The sequence below is a fragment of the Myxine glutinosa genome, chromosome 2, assembly GCF_964187855.1.
Source record: "Myxine glutinosa chromosome 2, kmMyxGlut1.1, whole genome shotgun sequence".
NCBI lineage: Eukaryota > Metazoa > Chordata > Myxini > Myxiniformes > Myxinidae > Myxine > Myxine glutinosa.
In genome coordinates this window covers 260,656,967-260,682,114 of record NC_136262.1, presented here as the reverse complement: position 1 = coordinate 260,682,114, position 25,148 = coordinate 260,656,967, and the positions used below count along the sequence as shown (strand labels likewise).

The following is a 25,148-nucleotide window of genomic DNA, read 5'->3' as shown; positions in this document are numbered from 1 at the left end:
TCTTCAGCCTTAAAAGGGGGGCCTCTTCGTCAATGATTACACGCTTGCTCCATGATGGGGAACTCCTTTTAGTCCATGGGCCCGGACCCGAAATTTCACTAATTGGTACCACCCGAGGTGGCAAGTTCTAGTAATGATTTTTGGAAAGGTGCATGTATGTGGGATACATGCTGATGTGATAGCAATTCTGGACTGGTAGCTTAGTGGTAGTTATCAGCTATTTTATACCCGCACCCTGTGAAAAGGCGTTCGACGGTTCGGATTGATTTAGTCCATGTGTGAAATTTTGGGTACGGGCCCATGGACTAATTGGGCATATTAATCAGAAAGTACTGAGACAACGTAGATCCCAAAATTATCGCTTTATGTCTTATTTTAAACATACAATCTTCACATAGTGTAATTTTGGAATACAACAGCTACTATAATACACGTACGTGATTGTTATGGAAATTGTCACATAAACATGTCACAACATGAAAAGGTCACAACACATATTAATCAAACGGTTTTCTGAATCAAGGGAAAGAAAGTCCAGAGGCTGTACTGAGCTCATCTGCTGAGCCCATCTCAAGTACATGTATGCCACAATAGCTATAAACAGTACTAGTACTCAAATGTTATACAAAATGGTTGGAAATCACATACTAACAGAACTAACAGACTGTAGGCTATGTACCCGGTATGGTCAGGTAGTGCTTCACATAAAGATGAAATGACACAACACATTATCAAAATGTCTACATGTCTACATGTATTCTGAGGGTGTTTCCAGGGAAAGCACGTCCTGTGCTCTTCAGAATAATACTGAGTATGTCAATGTACCAAACTAGCGATATCATAGTCAGTCATCGAACTGCTCGTCTTCATCGGAGTCTCCGAGTTCGAAGGATTCTTCATCTTCCTGTTGTTTCTGGTTACTGCAGGTTTGTAGCTTGCACATGTCTGTGCATGACAGTCCATTGGTCAGGCATGTGCATTTTGGCAATTTGTAGGAACGCACACACTTGCAAGCTAAGAGTTCCAAGACCACATCTGGTGCTGGTGGTGAACGCATCCAGTGGATGGCGAGCTTGCCATCTTCATCCACTGTCCATCCATGCTCGGTAGGGTTTGGCACCGCTGGGCGAGCCTGCAGACAGCACTTCCATATTGCTGCCTGGTAGTTGGCTCGTAGGACGTGCATGAAGAGACAGTCTCTACATGGTGGCAACTGGCTGGACTCGACTCCTCCCCTCTTTGCGCAGAAGAGCTGGTAGCGCAGTTCGTTGACCTCACCAGTCCTAGCAGCTGCACTATACATGCGACAGATGAACTGCTGTACCTTCTCAAATAGTTCTGGGTTGACATCCCATGACTGACCAAGCTGTCTAAACGTCTCCTGGTAGTTACTGTCGTTCCTCACCAGCTTCAGTGCTATCAGCTTCCCACGGCCAGCGAATGCGCTCACAGTGTCACACCCTGTAAAGGCGTGTAGCCCAACCAGGCTGTCACACATGCTGTCTCCAATTGAGGTTGCCAGTTTGCTGATGTCGACAAACCGTGTGCGGTTCTGTGTGCCACATTTCTGGTAGAGGGGGCAGGGGATCTCCTTCTGGAAGGCTACACAGAGCACCATGACATCAGTGTCCTCAGCTGTGACTACGACTGCCTTTGAGCCAGCATTTGCAGCATGCAATGCATGCAGGAGCAGACGGGTATCCGCTTCTTCTTGTGTCGACTGCAGCTCTGACACTTCCACCCATTCATTTTCTGTTATCTTGTAGCATGTTTCCTCACAAGTCACATACAGTTCCTTGTCATGCAGCATCTCTTGGAACCTTGGGAGTTTCCACTGCTCCACCAGGAACTTGATGAGGCTGGTCTTGTTGCAGGCGCTACACAGGAACTTTCTCCATTGCTGGATGTTGTGCCCCCCTGCAAGGCTCTTGTACTGAAGGGCTGTGCTTGCACCACGGTTGAGCCTTTCAGCATCTTTGATCGAAGGCTGGCGGTAAACATCAAATACCACGTCAACCCTCTGACTCTGTCCACACTCATGCAGGACCCTAGACAAGGCCACCTCTGCTAGCTGTGCAAAGGTTTTGTTGTTTCCATTAATCTTTTGCACCAGACTCATCCCATCAATGATGCACGTCGAAGGTGTTGGGATAGTGTCTGCAGGAGATACATTCTTCTCAAGCTCCCTGGCAACTGCGGCCTTGTTCGTCTTTCGTAGGGATCCATCAGCATTTGCCAGTGCCCACGGTAACGGACCTAGTGGGTGGGCCAGGACATCCTTCATGTTCACCTTTCTGCTCTCAGCGACAAGGATCATATGGCTGAACAGTTTTCGATCTGCCTTCAGAACAACATCTTGTGCTTTCTTTCCACGGGATGTCTTTGTGGTGACATTGGCGAATGTCTTCAGGCTTTGCTTGGACATCTTGTCGTGGAATTTGACAGATGGTTGATCCTCATCTAACCTTGTCTTCTTGAATGTCTGGTACGCTTCTTCTCCTATTTCAAGCGCCTTCAGAAGGTCCCTGGCCACGTCGGGTGGAGCCATGGTGCCAGTGGACAGACCAATCAGGTCAGTGTTGTCAGGGAACATTGGATTCAGCCAGTTGTTTTCCATGAGATCTATGAGGGACTTGACAGCAGTTTCGTCTTTCCTGATCCTTGGAGCATGTATATCTGGATGAGACAGTTTGGAACTGCCCTGACCTATCATGTCCCTCAGTGCTCTCAGATACATGGTCCTGTACTCAGCTGTCAGGTAGTACTTGCTCACAGCCCCTGGTTTCAAGCTGAACCCCTTTGTCCCTCCTGCCGTCTGGGTGTCTTTGTTAACTGTCTCTTCGGTCGTTTGGTCGACAGGGATTCTTCCGAAGGGGTTGTTGGGACCGAGTTGAACTGAGAATCCCCCTCGCATGAACTCAGCATACACGTCTGGGTGTGTGGTGGGCAGCTGGGACATCTGGGCATAGTAGTATGGGAGGTAGCGTGCATAATTCAGCCTGTCATATGCGAAGCACCATGGGATCATTGCACGAATTGATGCCAGGTGTAGCACCCAGTCTCCCTCTCTTGATGCTCGAATGAGACCCAGCAAGATCTCGACAATGTCCAGATACGGCATCCAGAATGCTGAGAGGCTGCCGTTTCCACCTCTGAGGAACTCGAGGTATATTCCAAACAGTTCCATGATGCGTGCGCATGAGCGGTCACCGAGGACCTGCTTCAGGGATGCCTGTGAGATATCTTTGCAGAGGCTGTCAATGATCCTCAGTGTCTCATCCATGTGGACCACATCGTTGGCGTGAGTGGCTTCCAGCCACGAGAGGAAACCCTTCCAGGCCAGTCGAGTGAGTGCCTCATAGACATTCTTGTGTAGGTGGACTGCCCTGTTGTACTTGCGGCCATCCATGACACCATTAATGGAACCTTCTGCGATCACACCAGACTCGATGCAGAGATCTCGCAATCCAGCATCTTGAAATCGCTTCCCTATTATTCCCATCAGTGTGCAGATGGTGTGGAATACTCCGAGCCTGGTGATGATGGTGTTTTGGAACTTGTCAGGGTGTTTCCATATAATCTCCACAGCCTTTGCATACAGTGCCTGGTCAAAGACACAGACAATCTTTGTCAGGTCCAAGGTGTGCATGATGTTCAGTGACTGGTTTAGCACTTCATTGACAGTCGACATTTGTGTCGCTGGAGCATTAATGGTAGGCAGGTAGCCTACATTGTCTGGAATGACTGTCACGTCATCTCGAGTCCGGATGTTGAAGCCTGTCCAGCTGCTGATTGATTGCTCTTCTTGTTGCGACATGCGTGCCATGACCCAGACAAGATTCTTCTCTTTGGCGAGCTGAGTCTCAGCTGCAGTGTCAGCATCTGCACTTTTGCTCTGTGGTGGTCCCACTCGTTGTCCAGCGTTGTATGCTGGTAGCATTGGTGGTGGTGCATCAATACTTCTCTGCTTTGTTTTTGGTGGTGGTGCAATACCTCTTGTTCTTGCCTCACCTACCAGGAAGTATCCACCAGTGGCCAAGTATACGGAATACGGAAGAAAACTGGACACTGCCAGCATCCAACATATATTTTGTTCTTAACTAAGACACTAAAACTGAAGAAAAAGTTAGTTTCCACACATGAATAAATACAAGAATATGTATTATATAGTATAACATACATGTCCTTATTACAAACATCCATTTGCTAAGATATTTAAGCATGTTACATTGTCTATTCAGCTAAAAAAATGATTTGGAAGATGATACTAGTAACAACAGCGCGGAGTTGCGGTATCGCGATTAATGCAAAAACAGCTTTCCTGCAAGAAAAATGAAAAAGCTACCCATTTGGAATTGCTATCACATATTATTTTACTTATATGGGTGTAACAAATAAATTGGCACCATGGAACTTTTGCCACCTCGGGTGGTACCGATATCTGGTCTGGCCCATGGACTATTTATGAAGATGGCAGAATCAGGGAATGTGCCCGGAAACATTTTAAACAACGGTTTATGCGGCATGACATTAACCAGGATGCAATATCGGAACTTGTTTCTAACCTTCCAACATTGGCGGAGGATCAGAAGCAGCAGTTGGAGGATCCTCTTAGGTTACCTGAGCTCACCGCTGCCTTGAAGGCCTTGGAACCTGATAAAGCCCCTGGACTGGATGGGCTGACAAGTGAATTTTTCCAGTTTTTTTGGGACACCATTGGACCTCACCTACTGCGGGTATTGAATGAATGTTTAGAGGATGGACAACTGCCGTGGAGTTGCCGGAGAGCAGTCACCACCTTAATTCCTAAGAAAGCGGACACTCAACTTATAGAGAACTGGCGTCCTATTTCTGTTTTATGTACGGATTATAAAATTTTAGCCAAAGCCTTGTCTAATCGAATGAAACCTTTTATGAATGTACTAATAGGAGAACATCAATCCTTTTGTATTCCTGGACATACTATTTTTAATAATATCTTTCTTATCCGTGATACCATTCGGTTTTGTAACAATTTTAATATGAATGTTGGTCTGTTTTTTATTGACCAAGGAAAAGCCTTTGACTGTATTGACCACATGTACCTTTTTAGAGTTTTAGAGAATTTTGGGTTTGGACCTATTTTTATCTCGTACGTTAAACTTTTGTATTGTAATATATCCAGTGTTCTTAAAATTAATCAAGTATTGTGTAGCCCCATTGCTGTACAACGGGGAGTACGGCAAGGTTGCCCGCTATCTGGACTTTTATACTCTCTTGCCATCGAACCTCTTCTGCTCCAATTACGTACGCACATTTCTGGCTTCACTGGATCAATTCTTACCACACCGCTAAAAGTCTCTGCCTATGCAGATGATGTCTGTATTTATATAAAAAATAGTGCTGACGTCACTGCGGTGGCTCAGGCACTAAAAACATATTGTCAGGCTTGTTCAGGCCAGGTAAACTGGAAGAAGAGTGAAGCCCTTTGGATAGGACCTGGAGATTGCCCGCCAATTGTCCTACCAGGAGGAGTGAACTGGCAGAAAAGTGGCATTAAATACCTCGGTATTTTCCTCGGAGACAACACCTTTGAGCAGCAGAACTGGGTGGGATTACCAGACAAGGTAATGGCAAAACTGGCCCGCTGGAAAGGACTTCTTTTTCAACTTTCGTACCGCGGAAGAACTCTCGTCATTAACAATCTTGTCGCCTCTATGCTATGGTATAAGATGATATGCCTACAACCGCCCGGGAGCCTTCTTATTACACTGCAAAAGAGCATTGTCGACTTTTTCTGGAGCGGGAAACACTGGCTCCAACCCCCCGTGGCATACTTACCACTCACTGAAGGTGGCCAAGGTCTTATTGATATCCGCAGCCGGATTATGGTCTTCCGGCTTCATATCGTGCGCCAACTTGTATATGGAGATGAAGCCCTACTCTGGAGGCCTCTGGCTAACTGCATATTACAGCTTACATGCAAGCTGGGTTACGACCGAGAACTTTTCTTGATGAACCCTCATCAAATCGATTCATCCTTGCTGCCCACCTTTTACCAAGGGGTGATGAACGCCTGGCAAGCCCTGTCCTTTTCCCGTGAAATGGCAACATACAACATGGAAATGTTGTTGAATGAGCCCCTATGCTACAACCCCTTCCTGGAAAACAGCTTGAATAATAGGGGACTCGTTCAACGCTTTGTTGATGCCAAGCTGCTGCGAGTGAAAGACCTCATGACAGAGTCTGGGAGCTGCCGGCTGAGTGCTGCCGCTGTGGCACAAAAAACCGGAATAAAATCTGTCAGGATCATCTCTCGGTTCCTTCAAGGGATATCCACAACGTATCGTAATACCTGCGAGGAACTTGGCCCTTCCCCCGAGGAAACAGCGGGTGACTTCCCCAAACTCCTAGTCTTCAGCCCGCCACTTAATCTGTCCCCTGGCCTGAACAGCCCTGATGATACTGCATTATCCCTTCCCGCCTTTCCAAAGAAAACTTTGTACAACGCGTACGTTAAAATTTTATACGCAAAAACATTTTCTGAGCACCCGAGGCTTCGATGGCGGGATGTTTTACCCCCAATACCACCCAATTGCCCCAATTGGCGAAGTTTTTATCTCTTGCCTACTCCAAAGTATGTTGGAGATATTCAATGGAAACTTGTACACTGGATTTTACCCTATAATGTTTTACTGAACCGGTTTTCTACTGCTAACTCTAATCTATGCCCTTTCTGTGCATCCATTGAAACCCTACCGCATATATACCTTGAGTGTGAACGATTGCAACCTCTTTTTACATTCCTTCAGGAACGCTTTGTGAAGCTTGGTTCCCTCTTCAATCACAATGTTTTTATTTATGGTGTTTTAGGACCGTCTTCCCTTAGGAATGTGGTTTTAATGAATTTTTTAATTGGCCAGGCCAAGTTTGCAATTTATAAATCCAGGAAGAAAAAAATGGGAAACGCTTCTGACTCGTCATATGATGTACTGCTCACCCTTAAGGCTCTTGTAAATGCAAGACTAAAGCTAGAATACCGGTTTTTTAAAATGAACAAGAATTTAACATGTTTTAAAGAAAAATGGGTTTTTAATGATGTCATATGCACACTTGATGATGATTTGATAATAACTTTTCCTTGAGACCATTTTTATTGTGTTTTGTTTCTTTATGACTGAACATAACTGATTTTCTGTACTCTTGTAATAAAAGGAAGAAACAGTCAGTCTCTCTCTCCTCATGGTCGTGGAGATCCGTACAAAATAACAACAAAATAAGGACAGTGTTTGGTATGATTGTCGTCACTTTACTTTATTGTTCAATTACGAATTGTACTACTGTACAAAGATATTAACGTCATAAGCAATCGATATTTCCGTGACGGTTTGTGGGGGATGGGGGGGGGGGGGTCGATGGGGTGCGACTGGATGCCTGGGTTTTTTATTGGGTCCTGGGCTAAAATGGTTGCGGAACGCAGCACTAGAAGATCATCCACCTTTGGAATAGTATATTGGTCAACCACTGCTGCCTGATTAAAGGTAGACGTAGTCACCACATATTCTAACTGAATCATCCGGCTTCAAAATAGGCACAATCAGAGAGCGCCACTTAGATTTATTGATCCTCTCAACTAGGCCCTCAGACTCTAAGCAGTCAAGTTTAGAGTCAACCCTGTGCTTGAAAACTGGGAGTTTGGGTGTGTTAAACACCCTTTTTGAAGAAAATTAACTGCCTTATTTAATTGAAATAAAACAGGCTTTATTCTAGGTCAGTACGCTATCTCTCGCATGGGTCTTGTGCATTTTCGGCCTGCTCCGAAATGTCTTGCCTTGGAAGAGGCCGCAACGGTTTCTGCATTATTAAGTGCTCAAAATTTACATTTTCACTTTCCTCGCTCACGTCATCGAATGTCTGATCTTCATACCTACAAATCGCTGTATACATCGTTATTGTAGGTGCTAGTTTTCTAATTAGGGGTTTCGAGCGATTTTATGCGTTATTTGATGTGATTTTCCACAATGCCCTCTCATGGATTAATTAAATTATATAATCAAAGTTCTGATATTTTTAAAAGAGTGGGAAATCTATATACCGTAGTATTATGGATTACATATGATAAAGGCTCCTTCGTTCACCGCTGTTATGTCTGCCCACATCGTGTATATAGAGCCTTGTGAAATAATGCTATAAAAGCAAGCCTTTCCTTTTTCAATCGATGTTTGTTAGCCATGGCGATACAGTTGCAAGCAGTGTCATTGACTTTTCATCACAGTGGATTTTGTTTTTGAAATTAGAATTACATTACAGATTATAGATGATTATTACATTATAGATGACTTTTTGCTCAGCCTTGAGTGATATTATTCGATGTTTGTTCGTACGCAAGGGAAGGGGTGGGTTGGAAGTCCAGGAGGAGGCAGGGTATGGGGAGGGACAAGGAATGGGAATTGGGTGGGATGAGGAATGGGTGGGAGGCACTGGTACCAGCTGCAGGTCGACTGTCTACTCTAGTCGCATCCCTTAAGGGAAGCCCATGTTATAATCTGTTTTAAAATAGTACGTGCTGTTTGAAAACGACGGATGGTTTTATATTGTGGCGGACACGAAAGCTCACTGGCTTGATGGCATCATTCCGCGCACCAAGTGGGCGTCGGCCACGCCCGAGGGGTAGGCGTGGCCTCGGGATATACACGGGGCTCGCAGCCTCGAGCTCCTCGGTGCTACAGTGGAGCTCTTCCAATAAAGACTCTTTCTTGTTACCTGCGTTGTCCGCTTCCCTTCTTGGTAAGCAAGTCGTGCGCGTAGCATCGCACGACATTTGGTGACCCCGACGTTGGCTCAGCCGTAGCTGACCAACCGAATACGCCATAGCAATGGCAAACAACGCAGTTGTGGTCAAACTCCCCGAGTTCTGGGAGGCTCAGGCCGAGGTCTGGTTCGTTCAGGCCGAGGCCTAATTTCGGCTTCGGCGCATCATGAGCGACGAGACCATGTACTTCCACGTGGTCGCCTCCCTCGGGCCCGGCACAGCCGCCCGCGTCGTGTCTGTCCTGAGGAACCCACCAGCCAACCACAGGTACGAGGCGATCAAGCGTCTCCTCCTCGCCACGTTTGGCCTCACAGAGGACGCAAGAGCCGACCGCCTCCTGTACCTCCCCGAGCTCGGCGACACGCGACCGTCGGTCCGAATGGACCATATGCTGTCGCTGATGGGCGACGAAACCCCGGATTTCCTATTCCGAGCGTTATTTCGACGCCAGCTGCCGGCACGAGTACGCCTCGCGTTGGCCGGTTCCGTGATAACGGAACCCCGAGCTCTCGCTGCCGAGGCCGACAAGTTCTTCGCGGCTTTGGACACGCGGGTGAGTTTCGGTGCGGCCGTCGCGGCTCCCGGGGCTGCGGCTGCACGCCCCTACTCCGAGCCCGAAACTGCTGCGGGTGACCACCCCTACTACGCGACGCACCGCGTGGCCGCTGAACCTCCTGCGGGTGACCACCCCTACTACGCGATGCACCGCGTGGCCGCTGAACCTCCTGCGGGTGACCACCCCTACCCCGACGGGCGCCTCGTGGCATACGCCACGCCACGCCCACCTCCGCCGCCGCGGAAAAAACCGCAAGCCTGGTGCCGGTTTCACACCAAGTTCGGCCACGAGGCTCGGCAGTGTCGCCCGCCGTGCTCATTCGGCAGGTCGGGAAATGCCCGAGCCGGCCCTCGGTAGTGGCACTGAGCGCCGGCCGTTCAAACAGCCTACTGTTCATAACAGACACCTTATCCGGGCGCCGTTGAGTGTTGTTCCCGCCGGTACGTCCGACAAGCAAACCGCGGGCCGGGGCCCCGTGCTGCTTGCTGCCAACGGTACGTCCATACGCACATACGGAAAACGCTGCCTCTCTCTGCGGTTCGGAGGGCAGGTTTTCCGGTGGTCGTTCGTCACTGCCGACGTGCCTATGGCACTGCTTGGCGCGGACTTCCTGTGTGCAAATGGGCTGTTGGTGGACGTAAAGCACAGAAGGCTCGTCCAGGCCGAGACGTTCAGCTCGCTCGCTTGCGCGCTGCCCGGCTCGTTGAGCAGCTCCCGGAGCGGCTCATCGAGCGGCTCGCCGAGCGGCTTGCTGAGCGGTTTGGTTCCGGCCAGGTTGATCTGTACGCTTCCGGCAGCGGATGAATTCACCCGCCTCCTCGCTGGCTTCCCGGCCCTCACGCGGCCCACCTTCTCGGCGGGGGCCGTCAAGCACGGGGTGGAACACCACATCCCCACCGCCGGGCCACCGGTCTACGCCCGGGCACGCCGCCTCGAGCCGACGAAGCTCGCGGTAGCTAAAGCAGAGTTCGCTACGCTGGAGCGGCTCGGCATCGTGCGGCGCTCCAAGAGTGCTTGGGCATCGCCGCTCCACATCGTGCCAAAGCCCGGCGGGGGATGGCGACCGTGCGGGGACTACCGGCGCCTCAACGACACCACCACCCCCGACCGCTACCCCGTCCCCCACATTCAGGACTTCTCCGCCCGGTTGGCGGGCATGTCCTTCTTTTCAAAGGTGGACCTCATACGCGGCTACCGTCAGGCCGGAGGACATCCCGAAGACGGCGGTCATCACGCCATCCGGACTTTTCGAATTTCTTCGGATGCCCTTCGGGTTGAAGAATGCGGCTCAGGCGTTCCAGCGACTAATGGACAGCGTCTTGCGCGACTTGGATTTCATGTACGTCTACCTGGACTACATCCTCGTCACCAGCGCGTCCCGCGAAGAGCACCTCCACCATATCCGCACGCTCTTCGAACGCCTGGGCCAGCATGGCCTCATCGTGAACCCCGCCAAGTGCCGATTCGGCATCGCCGACATCGACTTTTTGGGGCCGTCCCCCTACCGGCCAAGGTGGAGGTGGTGAAGGGGTTTCCACACCCCCGCACGATCAAGGGGCTCCAGGAGTTCCTGGGCATGGTAAACTTTTACCATCGGTTCCTGCCCCGCATCGCCCAGCTCCTGCGCCCCCTGCACGAGGCCCTCCGAGGGAAGCCGGGCAAAGGTGACGTTACCTGGACCGAGCAGATGGACGCAGCAGGCGCGAAGCTCGCCTTGGCTAACGCCACCATGCTCGCGCACCCGGCGCCCGATCGCCCTCACCACCGACGCCTCGGACTACGCGGTGGGTGCGGTGCACGAGCAATGGGTGCGTGGTGCCTGGCAACCGCTGGCGTTCTTCAGCCGGCAGCTTCGCCCGCCCGCACGCCGTTATAGTACCTTCGACCGTGAGTTGCTCGGGCTTCACCTGGCGGTCAGGCACTTCCGCCATCTGCTCGAGGGCCGTGCGTTCACGGCCTTCGTCAACCACAAGCCACTGGTCTTCGCGATGGGCCAGGTCGCCAAGCCGTGGTCGGCCCAGCAGCAGCGTCACCTCTCGGCCGTGTCCGAATATACGACAGACATCCGGCACGTCGCGGGGAAGGACAACCCGGTGGCGGCTTGCCTTTCCTGGTCCGTCGCCCACGCAGTCCACCTTGGCATCAACGATGCCTGGATGGCGGCGGACCAGGCCGCCGACCCCGGCGTCCAGGCCTTGCGGACCGCCGTCACGGGCCTACACGTCACCGAGGTGCGGTTCGACGGCGCGGGCACGGCCCTCTTGTGTGACGTCTCCCTCGGGCGGCCTCGCCCCATCGTGCCACGGGCTGGCAGCGCCAGGTTTTTGACGCCATCCATGGCCTGTCCCACCCGGGCACGAAGGCCTCCCAGAGGTTGGTTGCCGACAAGTTTGTCTGGCATGGCCTCCGGAAGGCCGTCCGCGGCTGGACCAGGACGTGCCTCGCGTGCCAGCGCGCGAAGATGCACCGACACACCCAGGCCCCATTGGCCCCGTTTACGGTGCCGGAACGTAGGTTCAATCACGTTCACGTGGACCTGGTGGGACCTCTGCCCCCCTCGCGGGGTTTCACCCATGTCCTCACAATGGTGGATCGCACCACCCGGTGGCCGGAGGCCGTGCCTTTTGGCGGCGACGACGGCGGCGGACATCGCGCAGGCGTTCATCGCCACCTGGGTCGCCCGGTTCGGTGCCCCCTCGGACATCTCGTCCGACCGCGGCCCCCAGTTCACCTCGGAGCTCTGGGGGGTGGTCGCGCGGGGGCTCGGGGTCCAGCTGCACCGAACCACGGCCTACCACCCCCAGGCCAACGGCCTGTGCGAGCGGTTCCACCGCTCGTTGAAGGCCGCGCTCCGGGCCACCCTCCGCGACGGCGGCTGGGTCGACAGGCTCCCCTGGGTCCTGCTGGGCCTCCGGACGGCGCCCAAGGACGACCTGCGCGCATCCGCGGCGGAGTTGGTCTTCGGGCAACTGCTGCGGGTGCCGGGCGAGTTCCTCCCCGACCCCACGGCACCATGGTCCGCGGCGCAGGAGCGCTCCGCGCTGCAGGAGACAGCCCTGAGGTTCGCCCCGGTGCCGACGGCGCACCACGGGCACCCACCTATGCACGTCGCCCCGGAGCTTCGCACCGCGGAGTATGTCTTCGTCCGGCACGACGCCCACCGGACACCACTGCGGCCCCCGTACGACGGGCCTTTCTCGTGCTGGAGACCGGAGTGAAACATTTCACCTTGGACATCGGCGGTACTTCCGACCGCATCTCAGTGGATCGCCTCAAGCCGGCCCACATCGACGTGGACCACCCACCGCGGGTGGCTCGGCCCCCGCGTCGGGGCCGCCCCCCTGCGGGCGGACCCCCGGCACCGCCCAGGCCCGCCGCCCCCCGGTCCTGCACCCATCCCGGGTGCAGCCGGAGGCATCCCAACTGGCATCCCTGCACCCCGGACGCTGCCAGTCGCCAGAGGGCGCTTCGGCCGGGTCATCCGTTTGCCCCGCAAACTGGCCCTCCAGGTGAGCGGGAATTCTGGGGGGGGCGCTTTTGGCGGACACGAAAGCTCACTGGCGTGATGGCATCATTCCGCGCACCAAGTGGGCGTCGGCCACGCCCGAGGGGTAGGCGTGGCCTCGGGATTTACACGGGGCTCGCAGCCCCGAGCTCCTCAGTGCTACAGTGGAGCTCTTCCAATAAAGACTCTTTCTTGTTACCTGCGTTGTCCGCTTCTCTTCTTGGTAAGCAAGTCGTGCACGTAGCATCGCAATATTCTATTTGAATGGGATGCCTGGAGACGCCTGGAGACGCCCGGAGACAGTTACACATTCATAATGAATTTTATGCTTTATCAATTATTTTGTTCTTTTGCACCTGTTAAGTTTGCCAAACCCTCATATAAGATATTCTATGGCACTGCCTTCCCTTTCCTTTCTCTCACGCTGCCTTCCCCTATCCTACCCCGTCCCTCCGACCTCCCCTTCACTCCATTTTCCCCCCTCCCTTCCCCTCCTCCTTTCCCCCCTTCCCCTCCCCTCCCCTCCACCTCCATCCTCCCCACCCCCTATCTCCCCCTCCTCTCTTCCCTTTCCTCCCCCTCTCTCATCATATCCCCATCACAAAGCGACTCTGCGTTACCCAGCAATGCCAGGTGCCTTTGTTCTTTACTATTGTTACGTGGTCCTCCCGGTGACTACCTGGTCTCGGTGACCCCCGGACCGTGAGAGGAACTCCGCCAGAAAGATTTATTATGTATGCGCTTTCGTAACGCAATCAATATGAATTCCAAACAAGAAAAAACCCCACACCAAGGATCCGGAATAATCAATGATATATTCCCCGAGCAATCAACCATCAACAATCCACAATCAACAATCAATCCCCGAGATGATTAAGATGGCCATCTTACATACGTGTGTCCCCTTTCCCCACTCCCGACCCCTTGGGTACTCACGACCCCTTTGGTCTCTGTCCCTCACAATGTTTCTGGGCCCCTCCTGACCAAGATGATGGTCGGCTTCGCCGCACACGGGCGGTTGAACGAACCCCGGGCGGACGTGCTTCCACCGGGCACGTACCGTACCGGGAACCACGGCTGCAGCACACCCCTCCTGGCCAAGCGAAGTGGGCAAAGCAAGCGCCGCTTGCAATGCACGCGAGGCCCCAAAGTGCGACCCGTACGCGTCCTTGTAGACGGTGCGGCGAACTGTGCCGGACGCTGGGTCCGTGCACGGACCCACGGCAACTTGACGTGTCAAAAGGGTAGTTACACGTCCCGGTAACTCCTCTCGCCAGACGGGCTTGGGGAACGCAGCTTTTCCACGCTGCTCAATCTCGATCCCCACTCTCCTCGGAGCTGGGCGAGGAAGAAGAAGAATCGTCGCTTCTCCCAGACCTCGTGTCTTTTCTTCTTCCGTTTCCGGTCTCCTTTTTCCCAGAAGGGCTCCTGACCCTTTAATCACAACAACCCTTAATCGACTACACATTGATAAGCAAAGACCTGAATAGTAATTCACATACATTCACATAAATATGTAACAACTATAAATAACATTTACAACAAAATTTGATAAATTATGCTTTCATATTCCATTTAGAGTTTGTGTATACATCATGTGTACATCAAAAGGTATATAAAACTAAATCTAAGTTGCACAAGGTGTGTGTGTGTGTGTGTGTGTGTACACACACAGTATTATGCAGTTCGACTCACAGCTCTCGATCTCCAGTGTGCAATTTTGCTCATCGAGTGGGTAGCGCCGCAGATCCATCATGCAAGCCGCCGTGGTGGTGATACTGCAAAAAGAGCCATGCAATTACATGGCTCAACAAATTTACACCATGGTGACGGTGTAAGGGGGGGGGGGGGGGGGGAAACCAATTGGCTCCGGGAGAAAATTTGTAACCCATCAATGTTCAGCTGATGGTAAGGTCAGCTCCAGACGATAAGTATTCCCACTTTACCAGGAAGATGTTTTTCTTTACCAAAGTAATGCAGTTTCAGTTGTGCTGAAACGTTGAGTCATTTCAACAAATTATATACTTCGTAGGGTCTCTGGTACTTGGCAGTCTCTTGTACTGTTCTGTGTAAAGATGTTATCAGTTGTTGTATTTTTCTTTGTTTGCTCCTTTTTAATTGTTATCCATATGACCCACATCACATGTTTCCTGCGATGTACTTATAAACCAGCCAGCCTTCATGAACTCTTCCGTATTAGGTGGCAAAGGAATACACCACGTCCACCAAGACACTCGCTTGCTTACCCACCATGGTGCACCTGTAAGCAGCTGGTAAGCCTTCTTTAAACTTGCTTTTCCAGCTCACTAAGGAGTACTGATTGACTACACAGAGCTTTTCTATCGATCGCCTTAAACCGAATGATTGTTTCTAACCGTAAAACGTGCATTGCTGTGTTCTAATCAGGCCATACCTGGAATATATCTAACTTTCGTCAAAATGCCAAGGAGATGGAAGCAAAGTGGGGTTGATCGAAACAGAAAAGATTAAATCGTGATCCAAAAGGTGATGTCAAAACTTTCAACTCTCCTTGCGATGGATGAACTATGGAAAACAACATTTCCTGCCAAATCTCACACTAACTCTGTCTGCTTACTCTGTCTCACCAAAATGATCGTCTGGCAACGCATCGCTTCCTTAATAATTGTCTTGAATAAGTTCAGTCATTCAAATTCTTGAATCGCGCTCACTTAGGGAAACCACACTTCTAAGTTGGCCTCAAAAGCAGACTGGGCATCTACCGTCGTACAAAGTCCTTCCTTGCACACCTGAACTCCTATCCAACCACAAGGCCTTTATCTCCAGCTTGATCGAGTACTGCTCTCCTCTCGGGGCTGGCTCCCCTACCTAACATCTTGCTCGGTTTGACACCGAGGAAACAAAGGCCTTCAAGATCATTGGAATCCCATGATGGAGCTGAGTCTGTGTGCCCATCACTTTGCCATTGCAGACAGGTCGGTGGTCTACCTGTCTTCTACCGCATCCTTTCTGGTTTTGGTCCCTCTGCCCTTTTCGTGTTCTGCCAAAAAGGTTTTCTTCTATTTTTAGTATACCAACGACAATATTGTTGTTGTTAGTATACTGTGGCATCCAACATATCCAAAAACTGTAGCATCCAAGTCATCCTGAGCACAAAATTGTTGGCACAAAACTCCAGTGCATCCACAGCTGAGCACAAAACTGTGGCCAGCTGCGGCATCGAAGACACCCAAAAACAGAATCTGAACTGGTTCTCCATGAGACCAAAATCTGAGGGCCCCAGAGCTTACAGAAACCCTTGGTTTTCTACTGACACTCATGTGGTCCCATATCTTCTGATCATCCTTTTCCATTTGCCCTTCCTCACCCCCACTGTTTCACTGGCATCCATCAAACAAGCCCATCAGTGAGCATCTGCTGAAATTGAAGCCTGATGCTCACTATATCTATATTTAATCAAACACATTTGTATTTGTACATTCATGTATTTGTACATGTATTTGTACATGTATTTGTACATGTACAAACACATTTGTACATTCGGCTTATACATATTTTACGGATGCAAATGAGGCAGAATATTTTGACGAAACCTTCCCTTCCTTTACTCCTATCTCCACACAGGCTTTTCTCTCTACGCGTCTGTCCCTCTCCCTCTCCCTCTCTCCCTCTACCCTACTCCTTTCGCACCGCTACCCTCGGCATTTCTCATTCCTATCATCCTTTCTTATCTTCTCAATTTTACCTTCCCAGTTTTAACCATCCCCCCTGTTCGTTTCTAATAAATAAATGGCCACCAAGGCGTTTACAATGGTAGCTCATTGCCATCTCATGCTGACCCCTTGACAAATGTGCAAATACTTCTACACTCTAGTCAATTATGTGGCCTGTCCCACCCATATCAGCATAGGTCAAGTGTAAAACAACTATCTTTCATGAGCCTCTATCCATATGAAAAAAGTCACATCATCATTGTTTGTACATCCTCGGGTTTCACGATTTTTTTCGAATGATGTTAAACCCATAAATTGATACCCTTTCAAAAATCACTAAAAATAACTACCTGCTAAGAACCAGCGGTGTGTAAACTTACCGCAGCCCGTACAGAACGGTTCCGTCGGGGTGTAGGCGGATCATCCGATTCTTGACCGTCACTCCGTGTACAAAGGATTTCTTATCATTGAGGAAGTAAGTGTCTGGAACCCAGAGCTGATCAGCGACACGGTTATCCAGAGTCAAACTGAGATTCATGTTCTTATAAGAAAGGCGTCTGTCCCTCCAAGACTGCTGGAAATACATGGTTATGGTGTAATCCTGGGAGGGGAGTTATGAGAAAAGTGGGTTCATTCGTCGATAACTGGGTCACGGATACAAATTAGAAAATCGCAAACAGGTTGTTGAGTTCACCGGCCAATTATCATGACGGAAGTAATTGAGTAAAATATGGCACAATACCAAAAATGAAACAGAATGGAAGCATCAAGAAAGATGAACATCAAAATAATCCTTAAACAACCCAAAAAGTATTTTTTATAAACCTTGTAGCAAATCAACGAAACACTTAACATGATGCAAAATAGCAGGAATTGTACAAGGGACAGATGAGTACATACGGCAATAGGTAAAGGAAGAAGAAATGTATCATCGGCAATAAAGGAAGAATGGAAATGAGAGTGGATTTAGTAAAGGGGAATCGAAGTGGAGAAGAAAACGGTGAAAAGTATAAACAAATTGGGGGTCATTTGGGGGTAGAAAAGGACATTAGTTAAAAATGGTATTTCCATAACTAACTCAAACCTTTACGTACCCTTTAGAAATATTTATTTATTTCTTCATGAGAGGCAAACTATTGGCAAGACTGCTGGACTCAATAAATATTACCTCAATAAAAGCGTAACCAAACACTCGGTGAACAAGGAACTTAGAACTGCATGAACGTTTTTTTTTGTCAATGATATCATGCCCCGTCCCTCCAGACTATTTATGCAAGTGTAGGCTGCTCACTCATGTATTTTAAAAAGGTGCGATAATTTATATAGGGGCAGCCATGTATTATTTTTGGCTTGGCAGTTAGGGTGCCGGCTTGGGATCCTAGGATCCTGGGTTCGAATCCCGGTCGATCGCTGAATTAACACCAGGGGAGTTGACTCAGCCTGTCATCCTTCCGAGGTCGGCTAATTGAGTACCAGCTTTCTGGGATGAATGATCACGGTGTGTACCCCGGTTTAGAATAGGTACACCGTATCCCTGCGCATCGTAAGAGGTGACAGGGTTGGCGTCAGGAAGGGCATCTGGCCATAAAAACATTGCCTCAAAAAGGGAACCATGAGGTCATGGGGCCCGCAAGGCTAAACCCTGCTCTAGCGGGGAAAAATGGCCTTAAAACGATCATTAATTCATTCATTCATTCATGTATTATTTTTGGCCTCTCTGATTGGCTGTGAAAAAAAAAAAGCATGCGTAATGCCGAATTTCCTTCTAATCCACATTCTTCCAACTCTTCGTAAAGTTTATATACATTTCCTCTTTAATACACTGTATTACATTATAATATTCTTCATATACAGGGTGGGCCATAAGTAGCCATACATAGGGTTTTTAAAAGTGGTCGCAGACGTTCAGCCACAGATGAAGATACAACGGACAGAATACTAACAACGCTTACACGGAGTCCCCTAAAAAGTACACGACGGTTGTCTGCAGAAAGCGGTGTCAGCAGATCGAGTATCAGGTGCATTTTGAAAGCAAACAAATGGCATCCATACAAATTGCATATGGCGCAGCATCTGAGTGAAGACGACCCGGATAGACGGATGGAATTTTGTGAATGGGTATTAAGCAAATTGAATGATGACGCAAACTTCTCATCTGGGATCTTGTTTACCGATGAAGCCAATTTTTACGTCATTGGAGAGGTTAATCGGCAAAACTTACGGTATTTGGAGTAATTTCATAAAAGTGTTTATTTTCCCTATTTATGGTTACTTTTGGCCCACCCTGTATATATACTGTATATATATATATATATCAAGATACACATGAGTATATATTCAGTATAACATATATATATATTTAAAATTAGAAAATACTGTCTATCTATCTCCCTGAAACATAGAAACGCTCCTCGGAGAGAAAAAAACTGAAGTAAAAGTTGCTTCAAATTAATCCAAACCTATGGGAAAATTGTAATTTTGTTCAATGAGATTTTAAAAATTGAACCCGGGTGGTGTATTGGCAACAAACCGCTGCCTCAATAGCTTCCGAATTTTTTCTTATTTGCTGATGAGAAATATATATCCTCCCATTTTTGAGCTCTTTAACCAGTGCAAGAATAAAAGGCTTCATTTTTGTTTGTTTTTTATATTGTGGTATTTTTACCACGGGCTTCTGCTCGTAATTAAATATTGAGTATTCTGTTAATACTTTTTAAAGTTAAAAATTTTTTTAAAGAGGCCCCTTGACCAACCCTGCCATGTGTTGGTTGGCAGTGGTTTCAATATCGAACTTTTGATCAAAAGATCACTGGATCGAAAACACAATAACAAACGACAATCCGAATAATTTCTCTGCTCTGTGCAGCTGCCTCGTTATGGTTTGGTGGGACGGTGCCGGCTACGATGGGAATGAAAAGCAATCAGATTTTAGTGTTTATTATGTTTCCCAAGCAGGATGGAAATTACAGGAGCTGTATATTTAATCCGTTTCACATTAGGCAAACATTTTGTTCAATGTATCTCTCGTTATAATTTATGTGCATTTAAAACCTCCTGACGCATTTCCCAACAGGCTTCTCCAACTACTACTGCCACATCTTCAGCAGAATGTTTTCTTTGTCTGTGTGACGCTGTCCTATCCTATTGGCAGTGATTAGGAAATTTCGCTTCCTAAAAACATTGGACCCAGCATGACAGACACCGACTGTGAATGGCAGCATTGTCGGCCTCTTTGGGTATGAGAGCAGAAATAGTTACGGCACCCAGCTTACCATGTTCACTTCAGACACCATGTCGATGTTGGCGATGTTGATGCTCATTCCCACTTCCACCGGGTTTCCTTGAACATAGAAGGAGAAGAGTAAAATAGTAAAATAAATCATATGGCCGTGAACTCATCAAAACCAATGCTCCACTCTTATCAGCATCTCTCCCCAACTATGTTTTCCCACTACACAACCTGTCCATTTGCCACTTGCCATCCAGTCAGGATAATGGGCTAAGCAGCAGAAACTGCACGCACCAAGGTGCTTGAGCAAGTGATACACACGATTCACGATCGCTCGGTTTGCGTCTTGCAGCCAGGGTCATGTGCAGAACACACAACATATACAGTCACGTGAAAAAGTAAGTACACCCCATGTAAAGTTTTGACTTTTTCAATATATTTCAACATACAGCTATTTGATCTTCATTTCAACAATATTGATAGATAAAGGTGATATAATATAACAAATATCATTAAACATTTATGTAGTCCATTGTATCTATCTATAATTCCAGTAATCTCTGTCTGTACGTTTGTACGTTTGTCTGTGACCGCTGTTTCTCGACAACCACGGGTCCGATATACTTTTAACTTGCCAGGTATATTGCTGGGGACCCGAGGATGTGCCTTTTCAAGGTTTCATATTAATCGGACAATTACTTACCGAGCTATGTCCAAAAAACGATTCAACCAATCAGAGAGCAGCGAACGATCGCGTGTGCCGAACGTGGCGGGCACACTCTGCCTCGGATGGCACATTTGAGAGCGTATTCATTTATTTCACGTTTGCAAACTATGTTGGCGTTAAACTATGTTTTACAACTAATAAAAACGAATTTGCGATTCATTCGCTTTCCTGCGCGTTTGTGCACGCGATGGCGATTTCTTTACCAAACTCCGGAAGCCGTTCGCTTTGGACCAAACCATTGCATGTAAATAGAGGGGGGGGATTGTCACCACTCGCAAGCCGTTCGCTTTGGACCAAACCATTTCATGTAAATAGAGGGGGGGGATATAATTTTAGATATAGATATAGTACGGGCATGCCCTAGTAATTTAAATAAACATAAATGCAAATTTCGCATGTGGAAAAAGTAAGTACTAGTAAAAGTGTTTGTTTGTCTGTCTGCCTGCCAAAGTGTTCCAAACAAGAAGTTTATGGTTTTTAACAGTCATAAGGGACACAAACAGGCACGAATAACTAATGTAACGTGTTAAATAAGGTGGTGTAAAAGACGCTGCATCAATGGTGGTAAACTTCTGATTTATTTTTTTTATCATTATTTTCTTTCAATTGAATTATATACTTGAACAATGTTGCACAAATCACCTTTTCGGTCCTTTTGAAAACCTTTGTTTAGCGGTACCGTACTTGCATGAAAAATTACAGCATTTTACATCATTTCGACCAATTAAATTCAACGCTTGCGGATCCTACCCATGTCCGTTTTCTCAAGACTGCACGGGGCAAGGTGTTCTATGAACTCTAGTTTTTTGTGGGGTTTGTCATAATTCTATTATTGCAGGTGCAATTATTGAATGCATTGGTGCAGATGATTATTGGCAATTTATTACCAAACATATTGGGGACATGAAGGAGCGCTGCCAGAATACTTTAGAGATGACTGCATTCTCTTTTGAGCTGTCAAGCCAGGGTTTGAATCTCTACATAGCTATAAACTGCCTTCCTGGTGTTCCGCACGAGGTTGGGAGGAGAGATTAATTCGTTGGGAGGAGATTAAGCCAGAGGACCTGTTGTCTATCGGCACCGGTTGCTGGCGGACATTAAAGATTCCACAGTATCTTCGACAAAGAATAGGTAACAAATCATCAGCACCCTGAACCACCTTTAGAGGCCATTTTTCCCCGCAGAGCAGGGGTTGGCCTTTTTTGGGCACCGTGGTCCCCTTTTTTGAAGCAATGTTTTATGGCCGGATGCCCTTCCTGCCGCCAACCCTGTTAGTCGCCTCTTGCACACACAGGGAATTACCAGTGAGCTGGTACTCAATTTGCCAACCTCGGAAGGATGACAGGCCGAGTCAACCCCCCTGGCGTTAATTCAGTAATCGACCGGGATTCGAACCCAGGATCCTAGGATCCCAAGCCGGCACCCTAACCGCTAAGCCGAACCCAGGCTATCATCAGCACCCTGAACAAAATCCAAATTCCTGCCACCTTCAGTCGAACATCAGGCTTGGCCAGCTGGTTCATGAAGACTTGGGCCTAATTTTTTCTCCCACCTGATCCCATTAACTTGGATGAATTGGGGGCCTTGAAGAGGTGGTCGATTTGGGACAATTACGACAATTACTTTTTCAGTCTGTAACATCGGCGTTGTCATGAAGACCATCTGAAGCCTTGCGCCATTCCCCTCGGTGTAAAGTTTTTCCGACCTGTAATAATTTTGATTTCTTGCCCTAAGTACAACAATGGCAGGAACTAGAGTCCCTGTATAAAGAGAGTTGCGCCATGCGCTGACCCGAGATTTCTGGTCACGTGATTTCGTGGCGCCATTTTGTGTCTAACTTCACCGTGCGTGAACGTCAGCTTGGTACGGGAATGTTGTTTATTGCCAAACAAAATGACTGGTTGTTCTGCTTTTGGTTGTTCAAACCAATCTGGGAAATATAAGATGTATAGATTTCCAAGTGATAAAGTCAGAAATATGGAAAATAAATATGTCAGAATAATAATAAAAATAATAAAGTCAGAAATATATATATATAAAAATATATAAATATATATATAAATAAATATAAATATAAATATAAATATATAAATATAAATATATATTATATAAAATAATATATTATAAAATATATTATATTTATATTATATATATTATATATATTATTATAATATATATAATATATATATATTATATATATTATATATATTATTATATATATATTATTATATATATAATAATATATATATTATTATTATATAATATATATATATATATAATATATAATATAATAATATATATATAATATTAATATATATATATATATAAAACATATAATTATATATATATAATTATAATATAATATATATAATATATATATAATATATATTATATATATTATATATTATATATTATATTATATATATATTATATATTATATTATAATATATAATAATATTATAATATAATTATAATATAATTATAATTATAATTATATATAATATAATTATATATATATATATATATTATATATAATATATAATAATAATAATAATAATAATGCATTTATTTTATATAGCGCTTTTCAGGAAGCCCAAAGACGCTTTGACAGAGTGCAAAACATAACGCATAGCAAAACATAAAGACAATTGCAAAAAAAGAAGAATCAATAGGGAAATATTCAAAGCACAAAGGAGGGAGAAGGAGAGGAGATAGTCAGGGGTTAGATGCTGTGGGTTAAATGTTGAATGCAGTGTTGAACAGGTGGGTCTTGAGTGATGTTTTGAATGTGGTGAGTGAGGAGGAGTCTCTGATGGTGTGAGGTAGCGAGTTCCAGAGGGTGGGAGCAGCGATGGAGAAGGCCCTGTCCCCCCAGGATCTAAATTTGGTCCGGATGGGGGGGGTCAGGAGGTTGGTACCAGCAGAGCGGAGGTTGCGGGTGGGAGTGTGTCTGGAGAGGAGGTCAGCCAGGTAGGATGGGGCCAGGTTATGGAGGGCTTTGTAGGTCAAGAGGAGGATTTTGTACTGGATTCTCTGGGAGATGGGGAGCCAGTGAAGCTTGTAAAGGACGGGGGTGATGTGGTCACGGGTCCGGGAATGGGTGAGTAGACGGGCAGCGGAGTTCTGAATGTATTGGAGTTTATTGGTGATTGTTGAGGGTGAACCATAAAGGAGGCTATTGCAGTAGTCCAGACGGGAAGTGATGAAGGCGTGGATGAGGGTTTCTGCAGCCACAGAGGAGAGGGATGGACGGAGACGGGCGATGTTTTTCAGGTGGAAGAAGGCTGTCTTTGTGATCTGTTTAGTGTATTTGTCGAAGGAGAGGGTTTGGTCAAAGATGATGCCAAGATTCCGGATGTGAGGGGAGGTGGACACTGGGAAACCGTCGATGTTGAGGGCAAAGTTATGGGTGGACTTGGTGAGCGTTTTTGGGCCAATGATGATTATTTCAGATTTATCACAGTTAAGTTTGAGGAAGTTGATTTGAAGCCAGGATTTTATTTCAGTGATGCAGTTTGTCAGGATAGAGTGGGTGGCGGTGGAGATGGACTTGGTGGAGATGAAAAGCTGGATGTCATCGGCGAAGCAGTGGAATTGGAGACCATGACGGCGGATTAAGTGACCGAGGGGGGACAGGTAAAGGATAAAGAGGAGGGGGCCAAGAACTGAACCTTGGGGGACACCTTGGGGGAGGGGAGCAGTGGGGGATTTGCAGTTATTGATGGAGATGAACTGACGTCTGTCAGAGAGGTATGATTTAATCCAAGAGAGGGCAGTGCCGGTAATGTTAAAGGTGGTTTCAAGTCGGGTGAGGAGGATGGTGTGATCGATGGTGTCAAAGGCAGCGCTGAGGTCGAGGAGGATGAGAATGTTGAGGTTGCCAGCATCAGAGGAGAGGAGAAGGTCGTTGGTGATTTTGAGGAGAGCAGTTTCAGTACTGTGGTTGGACCGGAATCCGGATTGGAATGTTTCATACAGGTTATTGGCAGAGAGGTGATGCTTGAGTTGAGTGGCTACAGCGCGTTCCAAAACCTTTGACAGAAAGGGTAGGTTGGAGATGGGTCTGAAGTTATTTAGGGTGTCAGGGTTTAGTCCAGGTTTTTTCAGAATGGGGGTAACAGCAGCAATTTTGAGGGATGGTGGGACGATGCCTGTAGACAGGGAGGAGTTTATTGTTGCAATGATAAGTGGAGAAAGAGCAGGAAGGGAGGCCTTGACAAAGCTGGAGGGGATGGGGTCAAGAGTGCAGGTGGCAGTTTTCATTCCGATGAGGAGTTCAGAGAGGTCAGTAGGGGAGACTGGGGAGAATTGAGACAGGGGATGGCAGGATAAGGGGGGGCAGGTGGTTTGAGGGGGAGCGGGTGCGGCGGTGGTCAAGCTGTTGTAGATGTTTTCAATTTTGCGTTGGAAGAATGAAAGGAAGGAGATGCAGTTGTCTATTGTGAATGACTGGGTGGTGGTGTTCAGGGGGCTGAGGAGTTTGTTTATTGTAGAGAAGAGTGCTTTTGGGTTTCCGGAGCCAGAGTGGATAATTTGAGAGTAGTAGGCGGAGCGGGCGCGGGAGAGGGCATCTTTATAGTGTTGTATGTGGTCCTTGTAGGCCTGGGAGTGAACTGTGAGACCTGTTTTATTGCGGAGTCTTTCAAGT

General features: G+C 47.7%; 1 protein-coding gene across 2 annotated transcripts in view; it reads right to left on the bottom strand.

Moving 5' to 3' along the window:
* The window catches only part of LOC137420607 (gamma-aminobutyric acid receptor subunit beta-2), a 120,228-nt gene that overhangs the window by 37,934 nt on the left and 57,146 nt on the right, over positions 1-25,148 (bottom strand). For both annotated transcript variants that reach the window (XM_068105814.2, XM_068105815.2), the window contains 3 exons: positions 19,817-19,884; positions 16,925-17,145; positions 14,548-14,630 (listed from right to left, as the gene is read on the bottom strand). In XM_068105814.2, the coding sequence (XP_067961915.2) occupies positions 14,548-14,630; positions 16,925-17,145; positions 19,817-19,884 (372 nt within the window). The remainder of the gene's footprint in view (positions 1-14,547; positions 14,631-16,924; positions 17,146-19,816; positions 19,885-25,148) is intronic.